General features: G+C 42.3%; 1 protein-coding gene across 3 annotated transcripts in view; it reads left to right on the top strand.

Annotated features, from left to right (window-relative positions):
• LOC122539768 (sickle tail protein homolog) overlaps nt 1-12,409 on the top strand; it is an 18,605-nt gene extending 6,196 nt beyond the window's left edge. Inside the window, exons 3-4 of one of the 3 annotated variants that reach the window (XM_043674813.1) lie at nt 2,854-3,006; nt 11,813-12,409. In XM_043674813.1, coding sequence (XP_043530748.1) covers nt 2,854-3,006; nt 11,813-11,830 — 171 coding nt within the window. In that variant the 3' untranslated portion in view covers nt 11,831-12,409. Of the gene's footprint in view, nt 1-2,853; nt 3,030-7,044; nt 10,092-11,812 lie in introns of those variants that run through there. The other 2 variants (XM_043674815.1, XM_043674814.1) reach the window with 2 other exon arrangements.
• The last annotated feature ends 4,897 nt before the right edge of the window (nt 12,410-17,306 follow it).

Here is a 17,306-nt window from a genome sequence, read left to right as displayed (position 1 = left end):
CCCTCTCACCCTCTCTCTCCCACCGCCCTCATCCTCCTCAAACTCTCTCACCCGCTCTCTCTCGCTCTCTCAAACCCTCTCTCTCTCCAAAACCCCTCTCTCTCACCCTCTCTCTCTCACTCTCCCACTCTCTCACTCTCTCACACTCTCTCACACTCTCTCCCACTCTCTCACACTCTCTCACTCTCTCTCACTCTCTCTCACTCTCTCTCACTCTCTCTCACTCTCTCACTCTCTCCCCCGCCAGCTTGGGCTTTGGACTATGGGTGACAAGGGTCAGGAATAGATTCCTTTCTCCTTCGGGGGATTTTAATGACCTCAATTTAGGGGGTGATTGTATCACTGGATTAACAATACAAAGTCCATATTAATGTGCTACGGCTATGAGTTCAAATCCCACCAGGGCAGATGGTAAATTTTCACTGAGTGATACAGCACGGAAACAGACCCTTCCACTCATCCAGATATCCTAACCTAATCTAGTCCCATTTGCCAGCACTTGGCCCATATCCCTCTAAATCCTTCCTATTCATATGCCCACCCAGATGCCTTCTAAATGTTGTAATTGTACCAGGCTCTAGCACTTCCTCTACCAGCTCATTCCATACATACACAACCCTGTGTGAAAAGTTTGCCCCTCCGGTCTTTTCCCCCCTCACCCTAAACCAATGCCCTTTAGTTCTGGACTCCCCTACCATGGGGAAAAGACTTTGCCTATTTACCCTATCTATGTCCCTCATGATTTTATAAACTTCCAAAAGGTCATCCCTCAGCCTCTGATGCTCCAGGGAAAACAGCCCCAGCCTGTGCAGCCTCTCCCTGTAGCTCAAAGCCTCCAGCCCTGGCAGCATCCTTGTAAATTTTTTTCTGAACTCTTTCAAGTTTAACAATATCTTTCCTAGAATCAATGAAAATCTGGAATAAAAAGCTATTCTTAATAGTGTTGCTGTTAAAACATAAGAAAATCTGCCTTCCTTACCTGGTCTGGCCTACATGTGATTACAGACCCTCACAACCACATCTGAAATGGTTTTGCCCATCCAACCAGTTCAAGGGGCAATTTGAGATGGGTAATAAATGTTGCCCCAGCCCATATTCCCTGAACAAGTTAAAAAAAATGCCCCACGCCCGGTCTTATTTTGATGCTTCTCCTGAAAAGACTCATGCAGAAAGAAAGAGCTCTTTTTTTTTGAGAAATAAAATATTGGGCCAGGGACCTGGGAGACTTCCACTCCTCCGGGACCTGTTCTGTCCACTGAGAGGGGCAGTGTACCACAGACACAGGGTCCTGTAGGCGTTTCACTTGAGTCTCCGGGGAATGGCTGAGCCCTGGGCTATACAGCTGATCGCTGATCCCAGTGATCACTACACTGTCCCATTAATCAAAAAGCCCGACAGCATTTTCAGCTGAATCCCCTAGTTGCTCCAGTCCACTATTTCAGAAATCACACATCACTAGGTTATAGACCAACAGGTTTATTTAAAATCACAAGCTTTTGCAGCGACGCTCCTTCATCAGGTAAAGATTTCAAATGAACCTGTTGGACTATAACCTGGTTCTGTGTGACGTATGACTTTGTCCACCCCCCAGTCCAACATTGGCACCCCGTGGTGGGCTGTAGCTAAATGTCTCCTCCCCTCACCCCTTGTCACTGTAAGCGGCCCAGTCAGCGATTCACCCCACTGGGGTTTGTGGGATCTTGCTCTGCAGTGACTGCACTTTGAAAACCCAGAACTGTCTGAGGGCAACACCCTGGTCTGTCATCGCCTCCCTCTGTCAGATACCCCTCTTCCCGACACCGAGACTGGGGTCTAAAGTTCCAGGCACAGGGCTCCCATGTTCCCAAACTCAAAGAATAATTCGACACAGATTTAAAACAAAACTTCCAAGTGCTTGAAATACACAGCTCCCTGGCTAACATCTGAAACAAGAGACACTGGATCCTGATCCTAGAGGCAGCAGGAGATTGACTCGAGAGATTTACACTTGGGCTGGTCGGAAGGGGGAGGGCACACAAGATGTGGGATGCTGACTGATGGAGAAAGCAAGAGGAATGGGGGAGATCTGGGGTGGGAGTTGGGGGGGGGAGGTGAGGGTGGATGAGGAAAACCAAGGGGCCTTTGGTGGGTTTCAGGGTGTGGTAATAGGGGATATCGGGGAAATGAGGACAATGGAAGATTTCAGGGAGATGGGGAGAGATAGTGGGGTGGGTGCTGGTGGGTAATTGGGGAGATGGTGATGTGGGTGATGGTGGAATAGGGAGATTAGGGGAGACCAGAGTTGTGTGGGGGTGGGGTGGGGTTGGTGAGCTGCTGGGGATATGGGGAGTATTAGTAAGATGGCAGTAGCTGAAGTGTTCCTTGCCCCACACCCAGACTCTCGCAGTGTTGGGGTAGGACCTGGAATCATCGAGACCCTCTGACCCCTTCCCTTCCTCCAGACCCCTTGCTTGTATCCTTGGTTTTGCAACTGTTTCACACAGAATATGGTGTGTGTATGAAACAAGCTGCCAGGGGAAGTGGTGAGGCTGGTACAATTACAATATTTAAAAGGCATCTGGACAGGAAAGGTTTAGAGGTTTATGGGCCAAATGCAGGCCAATGGGACTCTAGTTTGGGAATATAGTCAGCATGGATGAGTTGGGCTGAAGGGTCTGTTTCTGTGCTGTAAGACTCTACGACCTTGTTTATGTCAAGGGAGAGCTCAGGTTGCAGGGAGTGGGGGGGGGGTGCAGAAATTGGAAAGGCGCTTGGGAGATGGTCTTGAAGAGGGAATGAAGGAGCCATAAAGCTGTCTGAGTCCAGGTGGGCCTGTGCTGACTGTCTGTTTATTCTGTTCTCTCTTGGCTCTAGATTGGGAGCAATCCCTCACTGCAAAGCCGCATTGCAATTCCAGCTTCTCCAAAACTCAAGCAACCGCACAGCAGCAGCAGCAGCGAGAAACTGAAACATAACAAACAGCGGGAAGAGTATCTAAGACTACAGAGCCAACAAGGCAGCCAGCAGGTAGTTTACTTCTAGACAACAAAGTGAGCATTTTGATCAAAGCCGGCTTCATACTCATTGGTGGTGGCCCTGCTGCACCTCCTGCACCAGTGCATCTGCAATCTCCCCTCCCCCTCGCCCCTCTCTGTCACCCTTCCCCCTCACCCTCTCCCCAGCCTTGCACCTCACTCTTCCCGTCCTGTCCCTGCACCCTTTGCCCTCACCCCTCCCTCCCCTTTCACTCTCAACCCTCTCCCTTACACTTGTTCCCCTCTCCCCATCCCTCACTCCCTCCCCCCAGGTGTAAAAAGATAATTAATTGGCAGTTGGTAAAGCAGGAAAGCTGCTGATTAATGGAGGAGGCAGTGTGTGTTTGTAACAGCTCACTGTGTTAATCAGAAGTTTCCTGCCTTGGAGAAAGCAGACTCAGTGGAACATGTTAAAAAGAAAGTCATTAAGATGAAAAGAATTGCACACCAGTGGGGTAAAAGGAACTACTGGGATAACTCCACCAACACAGTGTGCTGATTGGTCTCCCACAGGGACCTGCAGTAATTGATCATTCTTGCCACAAGATGGCAGCACAGCACTTGACAACCGTCCCATGGCCGAGACATCTTTCTTTTGTGTTAATAGATCTTCTAAAAAAAATAGTTTTGCTTCCCTCTTACTAACATCACATTCTCTTTAACCCTAGGATTTCCTTTACACCAAAGGAAGGTTCTGGGGAGAAATATTGGTCTTAAATAAACACACTGATGAAATCCACTCTGATGTCCCTCATTCCTTTACCAATACCATTGCATTCTCTCCCCTTTCCTTCCCCACCTCTCCCTCCCCAAAGTCACATTGACCTTTCCTGGTCCAGTTCCCTGGGCTCTCCCTCCCATCTGGAGGAAATACAAGGACACACCCACTTTGATTAAGATGATAAATTTCACTAGCCGGAGGCAATATCACTCGATCAAGCCTCCAGGAACATGTCCAACCAGTAAATGTGACCACTCTGTCACTACCTCCCTCAGAATCCTACCCTGCAGACACAGATTCCTGTAATTAATCCAACACCCTGTCTGTCCCATTCTGTGTGGCTCTGGTAGATGTTCAGAGGGTCTGGGTATATTTGTATAAGGAACATTACAAGTTGTTTGCAGTTTTCATCCATTCCATGGGATTGGAATACAGCAGTAAAGCAGCCTTGTTACAGTTGTATGAGACTTGGTAAAGAGTGTATTTGGTCTGGAATGTTATGGGGAAGCAGTGTCCACCAGCCAGAGAGTCAGAGACAGCACACTCTCGCCCCCTAGCTGATGTTGCATGTTAACTGCCTGCCCTCGCAGTTCCTACCTTTTCCAGGACAGGGTCTGCTCCTTGCCAAGAGGTGACAGCTGATTGGAGAGCCAGCAATCTTAGCACCACTGGGAGCTGTGGCCAGTGCTGAAATTGCAACCAACAGGAGCAGCCATGATGGAGGCAGCTCAGGGAGTTAGGCTGTGAAATAACTGTACCGAGGCTGGTATCCCGTCACCAAATCACCCATTCTTTACTTGTGCACAGTGCACGGCTGTAGCCAGCCAGCTCAGAGTCAATCACCTGGACTGAGGAGATTCTGAATCCCCTGTTTTTTTAAATTTTATTAAACAGTACAAGTTACCAACATACAGCTAACAAAGAACAAGCCGTATACAAGAAACAGCAATTTACTGGGGAAAGGGGCAGCGAGCCAGATCACAAACCCCACCGCCCAACCAGGGAAATGAGATTGAACCTCGAATCCCACCTTATCAGCAAAAATGAAACAGTAAACAATCACAGAGAGCCTGATAAACCCAACAGTAAAACAGTGCATATATTACACACACCCCTGGCGACCCAGCAAACCACCCGTCCCTACCACCTTCCGGTCACTCTAAGGCAGTCCACCCCTATGCACCTTCCGGCTCTCAGTCCACCCCATGCCCCTTCCAGTTCTTGGTCTGCCCTGAGACACCTTCCGACCACTCTAGGACAGCCCGTCCTGATTCCCCAACACCATCCCCCTACCTGCCCAGGGTGACAGCGCTGAGGATGGCCTACCCACCATCGGCTCTCAGTCTGCCCCTACGTGCTCTTGCCCACCCTGATGCGCCGTCCGGCCTGTTGTCTGCCCTGACACATCTTCCAGCCACCTCGGGGACAGCCTGGCCCCTTACCTGGGATGACAGTGTGCAGGCTAGCACACAAGCCTTCCGGATTTTGGCCGTTCTGACACACCTTCCAACCACATCTAGGACAAACCATGGCAATTATATCTTCTCAGGACGACAGCGCTCAGAATGGCCTACCCATCTTCTGGCTCTCAGGGCGACCGGCATCAGGAAGGCCTATCCACCCTCCAGCAGTTGGGATGACCTATGAACCTCCAAGCTCACAGCGAGGCAGTACGGGTGATTGACTCTGTCTTGTTGAGTTTATCACAACAAACAGAGTCCCTTCTGGTACACACAAAGTCCATTACCATAAATGAGTTTTTGCGAAATGCAGAGTCCATTCCCAGGAACAGAGCCAAATCTCGCAGCACACAGGTGTTCAGTCTCCAGAGGCCTGGTCCATCCACAGAGGACCAGGCCCACTCATAGGAATCAATTCATTATAAAAAGATGCAGTTAACTCCTGCAGGCAGAGTCCACTCCAGGACACAACAAATGCTCACCTCCCAGCACACACAGGTGTTCAGTCTTTACAGAGGCTGAGTCACCCACAAAGGACCAGGCCTACCCACAGGAACGGATGACTCGGGGGCCCCAGTTCTAAACATCAGAAAAAGTGAAAACACATGCGAAAAAGAAAGAAGCCAGAGTGCAAGGGCTAAGCCCTGCCACAAAATCAGATGGTCCTTTTCTCAAAGAGAAAACGAGTAACACACAGGCTGCAACCAACCAAAGAAACAACAGTTCCCTAGTGAGAACTGAAATACAATAGTTACACACTAACTGATGTATGTCAGTCAGTTTAGAAATCAGTCCTCAATATTAAAAAAAGGAATACCAGTTAACAAACTGACTGCGTAGACCAGCCAGTTCAGGAATCAGGTTTCCCCCCCAAAAACCCAGAACCCAGCAGCAGAGTGGCCAGCCAGCTCAGAGTCAGTTGACTGAATTGAGATTCTGAATCACTTGTTTTTTTTTATTTTATTAACCAGCACAAATTACAAACAGTTAACAATGAACAGCAGTTTACAAGAAACAGCAATGTACTGGGGAAAGGAGCAGCAAAGCCAGACCCCGCCCACGCACTCCCCAAACCAGGTCATAGGGAAACCAGGACAAACCTCCAATCCCAAATTCCTCAAAAAGGAAATAGTAAACATAATCACATACAGACAGCCCAATGAACCCAACAGTAAAACAGTGTAGATATTCCCCATTTTTGTTTTTTTAACAAACTGGCTGTATAGATCAGCCAGTTCAAGAACCAGGTTATTACTCTTGACAGTTTCAAAGATTGAGAAGATCTTGCAGACAAGAATCTGAAGGGATTTGATGGGGTAGATTCTGGGAGGTAGACCTCCTCAGCTGCAGAATCAGAACATGGAGAGGTGGGGACGCATCGTCACAGAGTGAGGAACCAAACATTCAGAATTGAGAGGAGGAGAAACATCTTGACTCCGAGGTTTGTGAATCCTTGGAACTCTCTTCCCCAGCGGGTTATAAACGTTCTATCGTTGGGTCAGATCAGGGCTGAGATAGTTAGACTTTTGATTTCTGAGAATCTAGGGACGATGGGAACAGGTGGGAAAGTGGAGTTAAAACCCCAGGTCAGGCTCAGTCCTGACTATTAAATGGTGGAGGTGTCTATCCCACTTTGTATTTGTATGTTCATGTCCCTATGATACCTGTTCAGCTGTTGTCCTCAGTCAATTATGTGTTAACTATCTTTGTCACTTCTGATCTATTGAGTATTCCATGTATGAAGATGCTAATGCTAATTTCTTGTCTCTTTCCCTCCTTATCCTTGCTATTTCCGCTATGCTTTGCTGTCTTTCCATTCTGTGTTTTGGACTCTCTCTGCCTGGCCCAGTAATGCCCAGTGCTCATCTCTTCAGTTTTCCCGTCCTGTAACAGTTTAGGGACTTTTCTGTTGTCAGGGCCAAAGGCTTGGCAGGCCTTCCCCACTCTGACCAGACTGCCTCCAGAAGTCGGTGTCCGAGACTCTATGGAGGGTCTCTGCTGGTGGGGCTATTAAACGAACGTTCTTCTTTGGAGATACTGCTGCTAAGGGACCTTGTCCTGCTTCCAGTTTCTGATCTAGGTCCCCTTCCTGTTTCAGCCAGTTTTCCCATTACTTTAACTCACCTCTGTTAAAAAGTATGTTCCTTATCCCGGAACCATTCCTGCCCAGCCTCCAGCCTCCCTGCTATTGCTTGCTTTCGTACATGAAGCCAGTACAACGCACACTCGTTGCTGCTAATGAATCCCAACAAACTCTACACCCCAGCCCCTTCCCTGTCATCCCAAAATGTCTCGCTTTGTTCCTGCTGCTGCTGCTGCCACTTGTGCTGGTTCCCTGTGGCTTTAGAGTCTTTAAAGAGCTTCCATTTCATCAGCTTTAAGCAACGCGATCTTCTGCAGTCACCACTCCCTTTCCTAGTCTCCCCCCCCACCCCATTTCTTCCTCCCCTCTCCCTCCCTTCCTCACTCTGTGTCCAGTCGAGGGGATTGTGAGAAGAGGACCATGGAGAGTGTTCATCGTGGAGCTCCAATGCTTCTGCTCTCAATCACTATCTGCTAATCCGTCACCTGCTTTGATCCAGAATACAAACTGGTGTCCGAGCTGTAGTGTGTCAGTTTGTATATTAATAGTGGAAACAGCACAAGTGATTGATGGATATATCACAGTAGAATAGATGTGAAAATTATGAAATATTTTGTAAAAAATGAAAACCAAAAAAAATTCTCATCCTGTTTCTCTCTTTCTAAATTTAGTCTCTATATCTTCTTTTACACTTTATCACATGAATTCAGGCCCATGATCTCATTTACACAGGTCAGCATTGAGCGACTGTTTCATTCCTATAATGCCATGCAATCAGTGGTTAGTACATTGCAAACCAGTTGCCTCATTTATTACATCGAATGCTCTGAGCTGGGTGGAATGTTGGCAGTTTGAAGTTTGCATTGGTTCTCAGAATGTCGATCCCCTTGTAAGGAGGGGCAGAATGTCCCTTCACCTGTGCTCTCCAAATGTTTTGGTATGATCTTATTTTACTGCCCCAAGGGCCTCCCATTCCCGTGGAGGTGAGGGGGTCAGCACTGTACTCACCAACTGCATCCATAAGCTGCGACTGAGCTAGCTTCTTCCACCAGTCCTTGGTCTAAGTTTTCATTTTAAAGGTGGCTCCTGATCACCCTATTCTTATAAAGATTTTTAAAAGTTTAATTTGCAAAATTAAATTTGAGCACAATATTATGATCAAATGAAAGCTCAACTCTGACAAACAGTCATGCTATGTAGAATGCAAATGTGATTATGAGACTCAGCTGCCATTTTCTTACACATCCAGCCTTCTACCCACTCCTTCTCTCTTGCTGTGTCTCTCAGTTACTTTTGCTCCCCACTCACTTTCTCTGCTCACTTCCTCTTACCTGAATACTCACGCAGTTGCTTTAACACAGTACAGCTCTGAAACACAGTTTGTACTTGATGTTGATTTGAATACTAGCCCACAGAATGGCCCAGGCTTGCTCAGTGGGTGAAATACCATGAACTGAAAAACTTTACCTTAAAATAAATAAAATTAAATCCATGAGAAGAAATAATATTTATGAAAGCACAGGATTTGAAAATAGAGAATATGAAGAATGATTTATTTCTGTTAAATCGATATCTAGAGCTGCAGAGTATATATATATATATATATCACTGGCAGAATCAATGTTCACTTATTCTTTTTGTATATTGTCTTAAATAGTTTTTTGTACAAAGAATAGTATTCATGAAGCAATTAATTGGAATTGCAGGAAGTTTCTTTACATTTTAAGTGAAGTCTTTTAACACTTTGTATTAAGTTTATGTGAGTATTGACTCCTTTGATGTATGACTATTCGTGTTTGAATGTGATCCAAGAGGGCGAGTTTGGTTTGGACCTGATAAGCTCCGACTTTATAATTGAGCCCACTCTCAATCACACTTCCTTAATACAATCTCACAGGGGCCAGCGTTTTCTTGATGTGGGAGTTCAGCTCTGATTGTTACAAAGGCTTCCTCCTGATTCCATTTAAAACCTTTCTTCCCTCCCCCCCCCCCACCCCCCGCAAAAACGGGAAAGATTTTTCTGTTTAGTAAAACTGCTTATATTGTTTTAAAAGGTTGGGTGGGTGGAGTTTTGTTTTGGAGTCCTGGTGTTTGGTTCGCTGTTGGTCAATCTGCACTCGATCACAAGATGCAGACTTTCACTGAAAGCGTGAGTGGGGGAAGCTTTTAAAAATTGTGTATATTTGTTTAATTTTGTGGAAGGCCTGTCAACCAATCATTTCCCCCCACTGTCCCAGTGAGCGGTAATTCACTATCTTAATGGAAATTAATGCAAAAAAAATTTTCTTCTTGCTGTGCATTGACTCCCTTCCAAATGTGTTAAGTCTTGTTTGTGAAAGGTGCACAGACCAAAGTGAACTTAATGTGCAACAGGACGTCAAAGAATAATGATCCACCAGTTTAAATCATTTCATAATAAATCCTGTTTGTTTGGGGAGAGAGGAATACAGTGGCCTCATTTCTTACAGATTTATTTTCTTCAGCAAATGATTCCAAATCTCCACTCCAGAAAATGACAGCCTACCTGGGGTGGTTGAAGCATCAGTGTTCCAAGTGTGCTTTGAATGGATACATCCTATACAGACCTGCAGTTAGCCAGTAAGGACTAGATTTTGGTATTGGTCCAATAGTGTTTCTGCAACTAAGAAAAGAATTGGCTAGGGTGAGGTGTGACATGGAGGGGGGAGGTTTAAATAATTACATTTTCTTACCTCAAGGAACTGTAAGTGTTCACAGTATTAGCGAGTTTTGAGAAGATTTGTAGCTCAGGTTGAGGTTCTGGATGTAAGATTGCTCACTGAGCTGGAAGGCTCGTTTTTAGATGTTTCGTCACTGTACTAGGTAACATCATCTGTGAGCCTCCGGTGAAGTACTGGTGTTATGCCCCACTTTTTATTTATGTGTTTAGATTTCCTTGGGTTGCTGGTGTCATCTCCTGTGGTGATGTCATTTCCTGTTCTTTTTCTCAGAGGGTGGTAAACGGTGTCCAAGTCAATATGTTGTTGATAGAGTTCCGGTTGGAATGCTATGCTTCTAGGAATTTTCGTGCGTGTCTCTGTTTAAACTGGGAAATGGCCTTTCTATGATCAACTGAAAAGAAATGTTTGGTCAAGTGGAGGGATACTTTCCACTCCCTCCTCCCATGTCAGTTAGAAACACCAGAAGTGATGCTTTTCCTTCAGAAGTTATCTTTCGCTTTATTCCACTAATATCCCTCCCACAGAGCTATGCTAATCCCACCCAGGGTATCAAGAACTTCCCTTTGGCTAATGGTTGATTGTGTGGCTCACGAAGGTGAAGGCCAGCAGAGGCGAGGTGTCTCTCTCTGAACAAACTTGAGGATTTTATATTGAGGTTGGATGCAAATGTGGATGAAGTATACCATTTTCCAGCAGTGACACTTTCAACGTGATGCAACACATTCGCCTCCCCACCCCTTCCCAATCCACCTCCCTTCCCACTCCAAGAGAATTCTTCCTATTTAAAAAATTGTGAACTGTTAATATTTTACTTAAAATGATTCAGTTAATCAATGAAATGCAATGAAAAACCAGTCAGTAATTATATCATTGAGTATTCTCACAAGATTCAACTCATCTCTCATGGAAATAGGGGAAAAAACGTAAATCTTAAGAGTTTCATCAACTGAGAATATTACAACCAACAAACTGTAACAGCACCAAACATTACTTCCAAAATTATTGTTGAAAATGAATTACTTTTGATTTCAACCAGAATATACTGGGAATGTCTGTTCTAAATTTTGGTCTTTTCCAATTTGGTTAAAAGGCAGTGATCGTTTTGAGATGTATCAAATGTGTGCGTTTAGAAGAAAACATTTACAAAGTTCTATTTAAACAAAATGTATGTGAAAACATACGGAATGCCTTTTTTAAGCTTTTTTTAACATAAATGTGACATTTTTCATAGTCTCCTGAAGGATGTGTCAGTAATCATAGAAAACATGAACTTCACCTTATTCCTGCTTTAAATAATAAAGGGTTTCAATTATGCATGTATATGCTAGGAAATTGCACGATGCATCTAGATTAATGTCTGTATGTGAATCTTAATATAAAGAATTTGTGAAAATCTGGATACAATAGGAACACTTTTTGTTAGACTGTGTATTTTTTTTCCGCTGCATGGGGCTTTACTGTTTGGTCAGTAAGAGCTGTAATTGGTTATTGTATTGAACATATCTACAGAGTTTTGTAAATTGGGATCTTCCATTTGTAGAGTTAGTGAGATGTGTACTGAAAGTTGATGCCATGACAATCTGTAATTAATGTGGTTTGTGTGAAGAGATGAAATAAAGGGATTGCATTTTTGTACGAGTATTTTGAGGTTGTGTTATTGTCAAGTGTACCTTTGTTCTGGTGATGTTGCAAAGCTCCTCATATATCCCACTTTTGTCACTAGTCAAGACTGCCCTGTATAGTCAGGGTAGTGTTTGTCCAGTGAGTTTATTTCTCCCTCATCAGTGCTAAATGATATGGTGAATGGTATTGAAAGTTCTTTTGTTCTTGTGCAGTTTTGGGACCACATCTGAGAGTTTGGCTTCAAAACAGACTGGGCAAAAGTGAGGACTGCAGGATGCTGGAGATCAGAGTCAAGATTACAGTGGTGCTGGAAAGGCACAGCAGGTCAGGCAGCATCCGAGGAGCAGGAAAATCGACATTTCGGGGAGGAGCCCTTCATTTGTCAGCTCCATCAGTTTGCTCAGTACTACATCCCTAGTGATTACAATTTCACCAAGTTCTTCCTCTTCATATACTTGTTATTGGAATGTCTTTTGTATCCTCTATAGAAAATACAGAAGTAAAATATTTGACCATTTCATCTGCCTATTTCTGACATTGACTAGTAATTCTCTATCACTCTCCAGATGACCAAAACTCACTTTACTTAATCCCTTCCTTTCCAAATACCTGTAGAAATTGCTTTAGTTTTTCATCTTTGCATTGCAATTCAGCCAATTTCTTTGAACACCTGTTTTTGTTTGATCAAATGGTTGAGAAAAAAAAACCTAGTCTTGGATAATTTAATTTCAACTTCCTTAGCTTTATTTTTTGATTTCTCCTCCTGTTTCTGTGGCTTTTACCACAGTCAAGAAAAATCCCAGGATATACTTTTTCGGGGGAAAACACATGAACAGATGATATTTTGCCATCATGGGCAATGGGAAAACATCAATGACCATTGAGACATTTGGGATATAACACTAGTATGCTTCCAATTAAACCTGTTGGATTATAACCTGGTATTGTGTGATTTTTAATTTTGTACACCCTAGTCCAACACCGGCATCTCCAAACTGGGATATAACACAGGAGCTTTGACTATGACTTATTTTCTCAACCATAGACTGCTAATTCTTGTCAGACATATTCTTGGTAGTTTCATTGACTGTTTCATTATATGACTGGCACCTTACCATTGTCACTCTTTTTCCCCATCTCCAATAATTTCATAACTAAGAAAAAGTGTTAAAAGGAATTCTTGTGGTGCAAAAACAAGAGCCCCACCTCTGAGTTTGTCTTACTTTAGGGCCACTCTGAGGGGCATGGGCTGACCTTTATAAGTGAAGGAGGGGTGTGTCTTGAATCCAAATCAAACACTTGTGGCTCATTTGTCCATCAGAAAAGTTGATGTTTGACCTCTGCTAGGGGGTCTTTGTCAATATAAACTATCTCCACGATACAACAACCCACCTTTTAGTATTGAAAAGCCTAACACCACAGGAAGAAAGTGAGCACGGCAGATGCTGGCTATCAGAGTATAAGAGTGTGGTGCTGGAAAAGCACAGCTGGTCAGGCAGCATCCGAGGAGCAGGCGAATCAACATTGAAGAGCTTATGTTTGTAAAGTCAATTCTTCTGCTCCTCGGATGCTGCTTGACCAGCTGTGCTTTTCCAGCATCACACTCTTTGACTAACACCACAGGACCCTACCCCATAACACTGGTTCAAACCAATTTTTTCCACCCTATCCAAAGCCTGTTTGGGTGAGACATATGTTCATGCAGATAGTCAGCATGCACAGTGAGTTTGGAAACTATGCTTGGGAAAATGTATTTTCATATGCCTTTGTAAAGTGGAAAAATACTTTCTGGGCAACTCAGGAAGAAAAATGAACAAGAACATTCAAATCTGTACAGTTCCCCAATCTAACAAATCACAACTGACCTATGCCATATCAATGAGACTTTGTAGCCTCACAGGGACACAGTTCCATCTTCACAGAATTACAGTCGTGACCAACTATTAACAGTATTTTTATTCAACTTATTATATAATTAACAAATAATAAAAATAAAAATCCACACAAAACTTTTGGGAGGGGAAGTCAGTTTATTTCCATTTTTTAAAAACAGGATGATGCATTATTTAAAGCATCTTCTTTTCAATGTACATTTACAGTTGTAAACTCAGAAGTTCATGCAGAATCTAACAATATCACATTGTTCTTTTATGGCCAGTTGGCAAAGAGGAATATCAATTTATATATCTATGTTACATGGCTTTTGTCAGAGTTGACATTCTAGAACATATTTACAAAATAAGCAGTTAACTTTACAGCAAGTTTGCATAATTCAATAAACTGCACATTGTATATGGAGAAAGGTCATGTTGACAGCTTTGTTCAACGTTCCATTGGAATGCCTGATTTTTTTGTTTAAAATGGAAGCTCTGAAATGTTTGCCTGTCAAACAATCTCAACACTGCAGGTAAACAGCAACATAAAACAAATAATAATAATACAAGCTGGAAAAGTTCAGCTAAAACATTTCCCTTTAGGCATCAGGTCTTATTAATTTCCTTCTTGGAGTGGTATAACGTTTCTTTTGACAATATAGCTGTTGCTCCTTTAACCAAGGGTTGGGTAATCAGTAGTTTATTCTCTGCCTCCATGCTACTCTTACTCAATCCTACCCTTTCCCATTGCCCCTACTCCTCTCCTTCCTGTGGTTTCAATCCAATTGCTCAGGATCAAGGTGGTTTAATTTGATACTGGATTTTGGACCATTTGGAGTCTATGTTAGGATAATGCAGTCAGTCATTGGCACAAATGTGTACAACAAGCAAACTGCGTAACAGGTGTATCACACAGTTCTGTCCAGACTTATTCCAGCATTGTTCATGGAAAGCAAAATGCAATTTATTTAGAACTACATAGAAAAAAAACTGCAGCTAGGAAACATTTATATATATTTTTTAAAATTAACAAGTTATATTAACATAAACCCCATGGAGTCTGAAAACAGACCATTGTTAAGAAATGACTTGAAAACATGAGGCACTTTCCAGGGAAACGTAAATAAAACAGAGTTAACTACAATTAGAGATTACAACTCAAACTTAAAACCATATTGAAATGACTGTTTAAGGTGCATTTGCACATCATGGGGTAATGTTCAATTTCATAGACATTATGCAGAAAATATTTTCACAAACCCTCAAATATTCACAAGGTATTTTTAAGATGATGTCATGAGAGAAATATTTATTAAGATAGCTTTTGGCAAACCTTGATCATTTTGGAAGTGGATCTTGATGAATATAATATTTTAGAATAAACTGTTATGAAGCAAGAGTCCAGCATAATGTTTTTAAATCCTACACCATTGGTTAAAGATGAGATCTTCATTTAAAGCCATGTTTCTACAGGAATGAGCCATAATCTAAACTGCACTGATTTAATACTTAGGGAGAAATACCATCTATTATCCGAGGAATTTCTGAACGCAGTACCCATAAAATGTTCAGTATCAAAACAGTATATTTGCCAACTTAATGCACCATGTTTGCAAAAGCACCAAATTACACAATACAGCTATTTCAGATCGCATTGAACTCAATCTTATTTCACATAACTAATGAAATAACATGAACTTTCATTACTGAGGTACAGGAGACAAGGGGAATCATAACATTTAGGCTGTTTTGCTCAGTAAAGTTGAGTTTGAATCCAGTTAAAGTTGTCACTTTGTCAAATCAAAGAGGTGTGACTGAATACTGTTAATCAATACTCTGGAAACTCACTGAGAAGTAGAATATGCGGTTACCATTTCTCTTATTAAAAATACCCATTACGCTACTTCCAAAACCACAATTTATCTATCTGCTCATCCTTTATATTTTCTAATCAATGTAATCAAAAGTTATTAAAGCCCTCTGAAGCAGGAAAGACTTGAACATGGGCCTCCAGGCTCAGAGGGATACTACACAAGAACCCCTGCTTATTCATTATTGCATATCTTTCAATGCTAAGCACCTGAGTTATTATGTGATGACATTTCATAGCCCTCGAGCAAAGTGTCTGTTTGTAATTTAGTGACTTTTAATGCAGAAACATGACATTAAAGTGAGTTCACTTCTGGCTCTAGTTAGAAGTTTTTAAAAAAAATGCATTTTAAGGATTGTTACTGAGTTTTTAATTCGACCGGAACAAGCCGTAGAGCAATAGTATCGAAAATTAAAAATTCAAGTAACAGTAGAAACAAAAAAGTGCACAAAAGCACTAATGTAAACAATGCAAACAAAAATATATTATATATGTTTTATATATACACACATATAGGTTAAATGATCAATATTCAATAAAAACCATACAAATTCATTTAGCCTCAATTATAATAAGCTAAAAGCATCAGGAGCCAGTTTACATAATAGTTTGTTATTTCTCCCTAACTAACTGCCAAGTTTAGCAATGACTGCAATGTTGCAATTAATGTTTATGATATACAGTATCAGATCAGCCATGATTTTAAGTAAAGATGGAGCTAGCTTGAGGGGACATATGGCCTACTCCTATCTCTTACACTCTTAGAAATTTAGTGTAGTTGCATTATGCTAAGTTGTAACAGCAAAACAATTTAAATGTAGATGTCATCAAGGTGTGAAAAAAAAGGCTGGAATTTTTCAAGCCAAACTCAAGACATCAGAAATCTAAAATAAATGCAGTTCTACATGAACTGTTCATCCCTTCCCCCCAAAATAGAAAAGCTTTCAAAATGTAAAATCAGGAAAGGGGAGAATTGCTAGATTTACTAATAGTAAATGGTTAATGTGGTTTCTAAACAAAAGAACAAGTAGTTGACCAATTAAGTGCAACATTTGATATGGCAGACTGTTGGCCTAACTAAGCCAGGTTCAGGATAACAAACAAAATAACAACTGTGAATACTGTAGATCTTTAAAAAAAACAATTTGCTGGAGAAATGCAGCAGATCCGGCAGCATTTGTGGACAGAAAGCAGAGATAACTGTAGTTCTAAAGAAGGGTCACTGGGCTTGAAACATTAACACTGTTTCTCTCTTCACAGATGCTGCCACACTTACTGAGTTTTGCTAGCAATTTTAGTTTTTGTGTCAGGTTCAGCTCTCTCTCAGCTAATCCGAACTGGTGAGGCCTTGATACAAACCTCTCATGCACTTGCGAAGAGTCAAAGGATACTAATCTTGTTGAGGTTTGTCCCCTTTACAAACTAAGTGATGGACTAGGGAAATTGGCATAACAATCAATGCAGCACTGAATTAAATTGGACAGGTCCTGTAAAGGAGCTTGAATCCATAATCTCGCAATTAGCATTTTACAACAGACCTATTATACGTTGCAGTGGGTGGGGATCAAAGAGCATGAGGAACTGTAGATTCTCCTGACAGTATGTACTCAAATGGACTGAATGTTTAATCGATCTTGAGAGTGAAGCGCATGAACACAACTGGGTGAAGTTTCAAGTTAAACACGTGTCCTTGTCACTTTTCGTTGATTGATGGTGTGTATGGGTTTAGAGAATTAAAGGGTTGTTTCCATACAATAAGAACATTCAAGTCAGGGACACAATACAGAGCCTGTGCCATTTGTTTCAAAAGTACTGGGCAGCTTGTGAAAAAGGTAGTGTTCACTTTGTGCAGTTGCTCGTTGCCTGAGTCATGGAAACATGCTGTTTTGGCAGAAATTTGGAATTAGTCTAAGTTATCTACTTTTAACTGAGTTATTAACCACATTGCCATTCTAATGCCAT

This window comes from Chiloscyllium plagiosum, chromosome 33 (assembly GCF_004010195.1).
Source record: "Chiloscyllium plagiosum isolate BGI_BamShark_2017 chromosome 33, ASM401019v2, whole genome shotgun sequence".
Taxonomy (NCBI): domain Eukaryota; kingdom Metazoa; phylum Chordata; class Chondrichthyes; order Orectolobiformes; family Hemiscylliidae; genus Chiloscyllium; species Chiloscyllium plagiosum.
Note: the sequence above shows the minus strand (reverse complement) of the source record. Positions and strands in the feature narration are given on the sequence as shown.